This window comes from Octodon degus, unplaced genomic scaffold, assembly GCF_000260255.1.
Source record: "Octodon degus isolate 3935 unplaced genomic scaffold, OctDeg1.0 scaffold00072, whole genome shotgun sequence".
NCBI lineage: Eukaryota > Metazoa > Chordata > Mammalia > Rodentia > Octodontidae > Octodon > Octodon degus.
The window spans coordinates 5,151,937-5,161,499 of NW_004524648.1; the positions used below are offsets into that span (position 1 = coordinate 5,151,937).

Genomic DNA, 9,563 nt, shown 5'->3' on the forward strand with positions numbered 1-9,563 from the left:
TTTTTTTTTTTTTTTTCTTTGCAGAACCAGGTATTGAACTCAGACCCTTTCGCTTGCCAGGGAAGTACTTATTCTACTGAGCCATCTCCCTGGTCCCTCCTTTCCTCTCACATGATCAACTTTTCTGTTTCTATCCCTAAAATACTGTGAATGTATCTAATTCTGTATACTCTGCTAGAACCCTTGCCCAAATAATCATCTCTTGCTTTAAAAATTGCATTAGCAGCCAGGCGTGGTGGCACACACTTGTAACCCCAGCATTTTAGGGGTAGGCTGACACAGACCTGCTTTGAGCTCAAGACTAGCCTGGGCTACACAGTGAGTCCAAGGTAAGCCTGAACTACATAACAAGAACCTGTTTCAAAAATACAACAGGGAGGGGCAGGGAGATGGTTCAGTGGAATAAGCACTTCTCTGGCAAGCACAAGGGCCTGAGTTCAATCCCCGGTTTTGCAAAAAAACAAAACAAAACAACAACAACAAAAATTGGGGCTGGGGAGATGGCTCAGTAGAATAAGCACTTGCCTGGCAAGCTCAAGGGCCTGAATTCAATCCCAAGTACTGCAAAAAAAAAAAAAAAAATTTCCTTTCACTCTTCTTGCCCTCAAATGTAAATTCTACATAGTAGCCAAAGAGACTTTTTGTTTTTGTTTTCTTTGTGATATTTGGGATTGAATCCACAGGCCCTCAAGAAAGTTAGACAAGTGCTTTACCCATGAGCTACATTTCCATTCTGAGAATGATTTTTTTGTTTTTCTTTGTTTTGTTTGAGACGAGTCATCTTACTTAGTCCAGGTTGGTCTGGAACTCCTGATGGTTCTGCCTCAGCATCCCAAGTGGGGAGATATACGTGAACACCAACAGGTCTGGCTGAGAATGACACTGTTAAATCAATACAAATCAGCCCTCTTTGAAATATATAAATTTTTATGGCTGGCCAGATAGCTCACTGGACGAAAGCACCTGCTTAGGCAGTGTAGCAGCTAGGGTTTGATCCCACCCTGCTGTGCCTTGCCAGCCCGCCCCAGGGGCACACTGAGACAGAGATGGAGGGGTGCTTGTAATCCCAGCTCTTGGAAGGCTGAAAACAGGAGGATCAGAGTCTGACCTATGTAATTAGACCCTATACTAAATACAAAAAGTAAAAATTTTAAAAATAAAAGTTCACACACACACAAATACAAATCATCCATGTCCCTGCCTGGTGTCAAAAGCCTGCAATCCCAGCACTCCAGATGAGGCAGGATCTCTGTGAGGAGGATGGCTGTGGGTTCAAGGTCAACCTGAGCCAGACAATTTCAGAAAACAAAACAAAAATCCAACGAATACTATTAGGACTATTGCTGAGTTTGAACGCTTCCCTGATGCCAGAAATAGAATGTGCCTATAATCTCAACACTTTCTTTCTTTTTTAATCTCAACACGTTCAAGGTTGAGGTAGGATTGTAAATTAAGGGCAGCCTGGACTACACAGCAAAACTCTGCCTCAAAAAAAAAAAAAAAAAAAAAAAACCTGAAACCATAAAAAAAAAACCCAAAACCTGGGCCAGCCAAATAGTTCAGTGGATTAAAGAGCCTGCAAGCAGGCACAGGGGCTGGGGGTTGGATCCCGCGCCTGCCGTGCTGCCCCACTCCCGGGGTGCACTGAGATGGCAATTGAGACTGCGTGTGGTGGCACGCGCCTGTAATCCCAGCTCTTGGGAGACTACTGTAAACAGGCGAATCACTACAAATCCGATGTAGTAGTGAGACTCTGTACACCATGTGGACCCTTCCCTAAAACCACACAAAATAAAAAACCTAAACAAAAAACAAACCCTCTTTTCAGGGCTAGGAGCGTAGATCAGTGATAAAGCCTGTGCTTATCATGTGTGGCGCCCGGGATTCAATCTCTAGCACATCTCAATCCCAATCTCAAACTCTCTTGCTCTCACACTGCAAATCAAGTCACCCCTTTACCACAGAGAGGTGACTTGAACTGGTCCTCGCCCTTTGTGACAATTACATTGGTAAACTATTTTTAAAAACTATTCCTGTTACATTGCAATCACACTAGTCTTTTTGCTTTTTTTTTTTTTTTTTTTTTTGGCGAACCGGGGACAGAACTCAGGCCCTTGCACTCCAGGCAAGTGCTTATTCTACTGAACCATCTCCCCGCGATAATTTTTTCATTGACTACTACTCCCTGATAAATATTCTGTGGGATTTATTCATGGGCTGTGTTGTTGTTTTGTTTTTTCAGTACCGGGGATTGAACTCAGAACCCTGAGCTTGCCAGGCAAGCGCTTATTCTACTGAGCTATCTCCCCGGCCCCTTCATTGCCAGTTAATAACCCTGCATGACTGCTTTAACAACACCATCTACACTGTATTATTTTCCTGTCCTCTAAACTCTGAAAGCGGGGGGGGGGGAGAGGGAACCCCACACCTGTTTCCTCAGAACCGTACACCCAGCGCCCTGAGCCAGACTCGCAGCTGGCCCTCAAACTTCTGCTTAAGGAAAGAACGTGGAGCCTGACGCACAGCGCGGCGCCGCAAACTCCGCGGCTGGCGGGGCGGGGCGGGGCCTCCGGGCAGGCGGAAGCCTGGGCGGGGCTTCTCAGAGTGCCGCTCACGCCTCAGGGCGGGGCGAGCGGGTCAGCCAAGTGTCATAGTTAGGGGTTTATTTTCCCAGTATCCCTAACAGTTTCCTCCCTCAGAGCCCTGGCTCACCCGAAAGCACCTCTCCCCACCACTCGGATCCGCTCGTACTTCTCCATCTCATTTCTCAGAGATACACTTCCGGAACCATCCGGACGGCGCGTGCGCGGACCGGCCCGCCCTGGTGCCCCGCCCCCACGCCGTGCGACGTCTGCTGGGCGGAGTTAAGCGAGTTCCAACTACAGTAGTGGCAGTGTTTGATGGTTTATGTCCGCAGCACGGGCACAAAGTCGCTTTCCTCTCATGATCCTGACCCAAGCGTGGTCCAGAAATAGGATTAACCCCCGTTTCTTGGTGCACTCCGCAGTGCTCAGGGCGGTTCTAGCTGCTTTCACACGTGGTTCGATCCGATCCGGTAGTGGATAGTTTACTACAAGTGAGGCGGGCGTACTGCGCCCGCTAGCGTCGCCTTTCTTAAGACCTCCCCCTGCCCACAAGTAACGCTGTTGCTGGAGGATAAAGCAGATGCTCACTGGCACGCAAGCAAGAAACAACCAAACTGAACTGAGAGCAGCACTCGCGGTCTGTAGAGCAGGGAACGAGTAGTTTCGTGTTTGCCTAGGTGGGACCCGGAAAACCCCTAGTTGTGCAGATTGATTCACGTGGGGAGGACGTGACGCGATCTCCAGGCTGAGCCTACTGCTAAGCCCCGCGCTGCCCAGCGCGCTCAATATAGTCATCCCATGAGCCGGGGATCCGCGTCTCCTCTCTCGGAGGTGGGAATGGGCATGGACAGCATTAGAAAGCGTCTGGGAGGGGTGGAAAGTACGCTGTTTGGCTGTACTAGGCGGGCGTGGAGGCGCATGCCTATAATCCCAGCATTTAGGAGGCTGAGGATCTCCGTGAGTTCGAGGCCACCCTGGTCTACATAGTGTGTTCAAGATCAACTTGAACTACATCGGGAGACCCTGTCTCAAAAAAGAAAACAAAGGGCTGGCCATATAGCTCAACGGACTAAAGTGCCTGCTTAGGCTGAGCGCAGTTTGATCCCCGGAGTGCAGTGCTGGCCCTGCCCCCTGGGCGCGCTGAGATGACCATTGAGACTAGATGAGGTGGAGTGGCCCAGTAATCCCACCGTTTAGGAGTCTGTTTTGTTTTGTTTTGGTAGAACCGGGGATTGAACTCAGGCCCTTGCGCTTGCCATAGGAGTCTTAAAACAATCACTAGAGTCCGAATTGCGTAGTGAGACCCTGTAGACCTGTAATAAATACATTAAAAAAAAAAGAAAGAAAAAGAAACTGGGACCGGGGAGATAGCTCAGTAGAATAAGCGCTTGCCTGGCAAGCGCAAGGGCCTGAGATCAATTCCCGGTTCCCCCAATAAATAAATAAATAAATAAATAAATAAAACAAAAAAGCTCTTCTGCCCAGAGGTTAGGGTTAAGTTAGGATAGTTGGTCTGACCCTCTAGGATCTCAGAGTCTCAACTGAGAAGTGAGTTTAACAGCTTTTTCCTGGAGCCATCTGCTCAGCGGGAGCACTATAAAAACTCAGTATAAATACATACATACAGGGCTGGAGAGATGGCTCAGTGGTCTAAAGCACCTACTTGAAACAAGCTTGGCAAAGCACAAGGACCACGGTTCAATCCTCCAGCACCACATGCCAGCCAGCCCCGCCCCCTGGTGGGCTGAGCTGGCCACACACACACACACACACAATAAATAAATGTAATAAATAAAAATAAAAAAAATACATACATACAAACATACATATAAAAACTCAGTATTGAGAAGGATGATCATTACCAAAAGGATTGACATCTGAATTTCAGAATGGGTGAAGAGCTGGGCATGGTGGCACATGCCTATAATCCCAGCACATGAGAGTTTGAGAGAGGATCCTTTAGAGTAAGACCCAGTCTCAAAACAACAAAATATAAGGAAAGACAGGGTGTGTTTTATCCCCTGTTGCTGCTCTACCTTTCAAAAGTAGGCCCAGCCCCACCCAAGGGGGATCAGTTCTCCAGGGCCCCAGCAGTCACTGGTGGTCACTGGCCCAGGCCAGGGTCAGTTAGCAAACAAGGTGCCCTGTTAGCAAAGGGGACCGCAGAGGGCCTAAAGCTGCTCATCCAAAACATCACGCTCTGGTTTAGAAACCAACTGAGGCTTGGGTGAGCCGGCAGCCCCACAGGGTTAATGCTTAACCTCGGAGCGCTCAGGGAAGACAGCAAACACCTAACGGACTTGGTCTGTGGGCCCCGAGATTTCTAGTTTCACGTGAAATTTCCCAACCTCTTTCCTCCTCTCCTCCACTGCTGCATGCACACACAGCTTACCCTCCTCGGGTGCTGAGTCTCCTCCTTTGTCCTAGAACCTTTAAGAGACCTAGTGCCTAAACTGCAACCCACAACCCACCTATTTATTGTGAAGTGGCAACATGGCAATTAATACTGCCGTTTTAGTTTATAAAAAACAACTGATACCTTTATACCTTTTGTCCCAAAACACAACGACAGGGGCCGAGAAGATAGCTCACTAGAATAAGCACTTGCCTGGGGCCAGAGAGATGGCTCAGTGGAATAAGCGCTTCCCTGGCAAGTGTCAAGCTTAAGTGACTGAGTTCAATTCCCAATTCCACAAAAAAAAAAAAAAAAGAAGAAGAAGCATAAGTACTTGCCATCTCCCTGGCCCCTAGATGGAACTTTCAATGATACAGGTTTTTATTGAAATGTAAACGTGTGGCCGGGGAGAACATAGCTTGGTAGAATAAGTGCTTGCCTGGCAAGTGGAAGGACCTGAGTTCAATCCCCGGTTCCGGAAAAAAAAAAAAAAAAAAGTAAACGTGTATTTGGCACTTTTTGAACAATAAATATGATTTTTGCTGCTGTATGTGTGTTGATAATTTGTCAAACCTTGTCTGAGGCTACTTGGTCGGAATGCCGACAGATCGCGGCACTAGCATACGGCTTTCTGAATTTTCTCCAAAACCTCCTTTGGCCCCTAGAGGGTTGAGCCCCTGCGCCACAGTGAGGACAGCCTGACACCTAGTGGCCAAGAATAGCAACTGCCCCAGGTAAGGGCCCTGGAGAAGTCACCCCAGCTGTCTCGGCAAATCCGCAGTCTTCCTCGCCCTAGCCTCCAGGGAGCCAGGAGTCTAGGGCTGGCACTCTCTAAAGGAGGACTGTGACAGCAGCTTGGCCTCCAGAGCCTAGGGGCAAGCCGGGAGATGATGATGGGTGACTCAACAGCTCCTAAGCACCACTCGGGCGGGGGAAAGCAGGTAAACACTCGGGCTGGGCCAGGGGCGTGGGGGGGTAGGGTTCGGGGCCTGGGCGGAGCCATTGTCCGAGGCGGGGCTTCCGACCCCTCCCCAGGACCGGGGGTTTGTGGAGAACCCGGAGTGATGGGTCCCGCCCAGCTCCTCCCAGAAAGGAGTTGAGGGCGGAGAGAGGATTCTTGCGAACCCGCCCAGGGCGGGAGCGCGGGCGGCCCCGGATAAAGTTGGGACGCGAGTTAAGGGGCCGTGGGAGCGCTGGCGGCTGGGGACTCTTGGCTGTCTGGAGGCGCCAGCGAAGGATGTCTCCGCCGCGGCACCCCCAGGACAGCCTCTTCCTGCCAGAAGTTGGCGCGATCCGGGCGGGGCTGGAGAGGCCCCGGGGGAAATGGGGCTCGCGCCCTCCGCGCGGTGGAGGCGCCCACGGGGCGGGGGCAGCGGGCGGGCGGGGCGGGGCGGGGCGGCGGGGGGCGGGGGCAGAGGCTCGGCCGGCAGGCAGGCAGGCCAGGGAGGAGCGAAGGGGCCTAGAGGGCTCCGGGAGAACTGTGGGAGGTTGGCGGCGGAGGGAGTGGGTCCCGGGCTGCACTGGCTGGAGCGAGAGCCCGGCTCGCAGTACCCCCGAGGAGTGGCTTAGAGGGCGGACAGACAGTCGGCAGGGAGGGGAGGGCCAGCATGCTGCCCCTGCTGCACCCCGCCTGGCCGCTGCTCCTGGGCGCCACGCTGACCTTCCGGGCACTCAGGCGCGGGCTCTGTCGCCTGCCCCTGCCCTCGCACGTGCGCACCGACCCCCTGCGTACCTGGCGCTGGCACAACCTGCTGGTCTCTTTCACCCACTCCATTGTGTCAGGGATATGGGCGCTGCTGTGGTAAGTGAGCGGCTGGGGCGTGAGGTGGCCCGGGATCCCGTGCGGGTGCTGGACAGGCTTCCGTGTTGCTATTTCCATCACTCACCCGTGGGCCGAGGCCGTGAATCTCACCTGATTCCCTGCTTGGAAAACCACCCAACCAGGGACGGCCCAGGGAAACCCGAGGCCCCGGGGTTTCGGCCAAGCCCCTCCTTGTTCCCTTGCCAGCCAATAGTGTGAGCCTGGACTGTCCTGGGACTGCCAGGGTACCGGAGGAGCTGAGGGTCTCTGCGGGTACCGACAACGCTTAAGGGCCTCTTTCCTCCCTCCCTCAGTTTATGGCAGACTCCGGAGATGCTGGTGGAGATTGAGACGGCGTGGTCGCTCTCTGGCTATTTGCTCGTTTGCTTCTCTGCAGGTAGGTATTTGCTAGGAAGCTAAGAAGTGGGAGTACAGAGGAAAAAAGTTAAGTCCTTTCCATGACCTCTTCCTCCACTAGGTTATTTCATCCACGACACGATAGACATTGTGATTAGTCGTCAGGCCAGAGCTTCTTGGGAATACCTTGTTCACCATGTCATGGTAAGTGAGAAAGCATACAATGAGGTATGGATAACTCTGCTGGTGGTGTCTTAGTCCCTAGTGTCATGCTGTGAACTTGAAAGGGAGGCCACCTCAACCCGTGTTCCACTTTGCAAGCTGAGGTGCAACTATCCTTGTGTTCTTGCTCAATATACTGCAAATAGGAGCCACTATGCCCAGAACCTGTGGGCAGAGATCGGAATGAAAAAGCACCTTATCTATTTTAAATTAGGCCAGAAGAATTTGGGAAGACCAAGTTAGGAGTCACAAATTCAAGGACAATCTGAGTAGCAGTGAGATCGGGTCTCAGTAAGAGCTAGGTGTGTCTCAGTGCCCTTGGGCTTGATCCCGGATACAAAATGGAAGGGGAAGATTGTCCAGTTCTCTGGTGGTTACATTTACTCAACTCAAAGGAGCCTTGACACTTAGGTCCCCCACTTGTATTCTCATTTATCCCCTAGGCCATGGGTGCCTTCTTCTCAGGCATCTTCTGGAAGAGCTTTGTTGGTGGAGGCGTCCTAACACTACTGGTGGAAGTCAGCAACATCTTCCTTACCATGCGCATGATGATGAAAATCAATAATGCCCAAGATCTCCTCCTCTACCGCCTCAACAAATATGTCAACTTGGTCATGTACTTTCTCTTCCGCCTGGCCCCTCAGGCCTACCTCACCAACTTCTTCCTGAAGTATGCAGGCCAGAGGACCCTGGGCACCTTTCTGCTGGCCATCCTGCTCATGCTGGATGTGATGATCCTCATCTACTTTTCCCGCCTTCTCCGTTCTGACTTTTGTCCTGAACGTATACCCAGCCACCAACACAAAGACAAATTCTTGACTGAGTGAGAGGAACAGAGCCTGGACATGTGGCAAGAACAGCAAACATAACTAGAACAGAAACAGACCATTTATAAACTGGGTCTATCCCAAGCCTGGACATCCCTAGGGGCCAGTCTGTACCCTGAGCCTACTACACCCACACTATTGAAAACACTAATGAAAGCATTCCTCTGAAGCCTTAAAATCTTCTCTTGGGCAACTAGAGAGGGGAGCAGACAAACCGGTTGGACATGGTATGTGGGTGTGAGGACAAGGAGCCAACCCAAACCCAGCCAATTCACAGACCTGAAATGATGCTAATGACAATTCTAAACGTCCAGGGATAAAGGAAAAGGGGATCCTGTAAAGCTTATTCCCTTGTCCCAATGAGTTGTCCTAAGACAAAAATAACCTTCACCTGAATAATAAAATATCTCTGGTGGTATCTACACTCTCACCACCAGGTTATTAATGAGTGTCACGGCTTGGTAGACTGATATGTGTTCCAACAGGTAAGTGTACCAAGAGTCTTATTCAGCTGGAAATGCAGCTCACGGGTAGGGAGTTTACCTATCATGTGTCAGGCCCTGGCTTTGACCACCATCACCCCCGGAGTCTTGCACAAGCCCTGCTGGCTTAGTGTATCCCACAGTATGGCCTTTCCCAGCCCAACCAGGAACTGACATAAAACACAAGCACATATACTGAGAAAAAAGTATGTATTTAGAATTAGCCAGCTGGACTCAGTTTAGATGATCCCAATCTGAAAAACAAAATGGAGCTTTGTTACTGGTGTTGAAATAGGAAGATTTAAGACGGGGTGTTGAAGATGACAGACTTGGTGGACAGAACTTGCTAAGGACAAGGGTGCAGTCAGTCAGTTTCTACTAATCAGGGACAGTCAGGCTTTGGTCGCTAACAGACTCATCATTTGCACCCAGTGGGTCGGTATATTATATTGGGTGGGAATATACAGGAAAGGAAACCTACTTTGTTGGCAACATCCAATGCATCATAATCAGGAGCCAGTCGAACATATGCCTTCTTCTCTCCATCAGGCCTAGGTGGAGAAGAAGTTTTAGCCTTTGCTGCTCTCACTGCCCCTCTCCTTCTTTCCCCTAGTCCTCTGGTGCATCAGAGGTTCCTTTGTTCATGTTATTCTTTTCCAAATAGTGAATTTTCCATCATTTGCACAGAGGGGCACAAGACACTTGACACTAAACCTATATAATCTAATATAATCTGTACTACCCTACCCCATCTGTGTCAGTGAAGTTCCAGAGCCAGTTTCTTCAGATCTATACTTGATAAAAAGGACTAAGTTCACAAGGGTGCTCATATAGTATAAATCTTGCTTCTAAGTTCAATCCCCACTTCCATTAAAAAAAAAAAAAAAAAAAAAA

The 9,563-nt window shown here is 50.3% G+C and overlaps 2 protein-coding genes and 2 non-coding genes across 9 annotated transcripts in view; 1 reads left to right on the top strand and 3 right to left on the bottom strand.

Annotated features, from left to right (window-relative positions):
- The window catches only part of Nek8 (NIMA related kinase 8), a 15,062-nt gene extending 12,250 nt beyond the window's left edge, over positions 1-2,812 (bottom strand). For 4 of the 5 annotated variants that reach the window (XM_023719917.1, XM_023719916.1, XM_023719918.1 and 1 more), the window contains exon 1: positions 2,713-2,782. In XM_023719917.1, the coding sequence (XP_023575685.1) occupies positions 2,713-2,759 (47 nt within the window). In that variant the 5' untranslated portion in view covers positions 2,760-2,782. Of the gene's footprint in view, positions 1-2,712 lie in introns of all 5 variants that reach the window. The other variant, XM_004635402.2, reaches the window with a different exon arrangement.
- Positions 2,813-5,817: 3,005 nt separating this feature from the next.
- On the top strand, positions 5,818-8,611 carry Tlcd1 (TLC domain containing 1). Of its 2 annotated transcripts, none has more exons than XM_023719962.1 (4): positions 5,818-5,921; positions 7,096-7,178; positions 7,260-7,342; positions 7,804-8,611. In XM_023719962.1, the coding sequence occupies exons 2-4, from the start codon at positions 7,115-7,117 to the stop codon at positions 8,185-8,187; spliced, it is 531 nt and encodes a 176-aa protein (XP_023575730.1). In that variant the 5' UTR covers positions 5,818-5,921; positions 7,096-7,114; the 3' UTR covers positions 8,188-8,611. The 2 variants fall into 2 exon arrangements, with proteins under 2 accessions (XP_023575730.1, XP_004635460.1); XM_004635403.2 differs by lacking the exon at positions 5,818-5,921 and adding an exon at positions 6,411-6,781.
- A 415-nt stretch (positions 8,612-9,026) lies between these two features.
- LOC111817867 lies at positions 9,027-9,098 on the bottom strand. Its single transcript, XR_002821969.1, has one exon. It is a non-coding gene; the product is annotated as a small nucleolar RNA Z17 (small nucleolar RNA).
- Positions 9,099-9,289: 191 nt separating this feature from the next.
- On the bottom strand, positions 9,290-9,354 carry LOC111817865. The gene has a single exon (XR_002821967.1). It is a non-coding gene; the product is annotated as a small nucleolar RNA SNORD42 (small nucleolar RNA).
- Between the last annotated feature and the right edge of the window lie 209 nt (positions 9,355-9,563).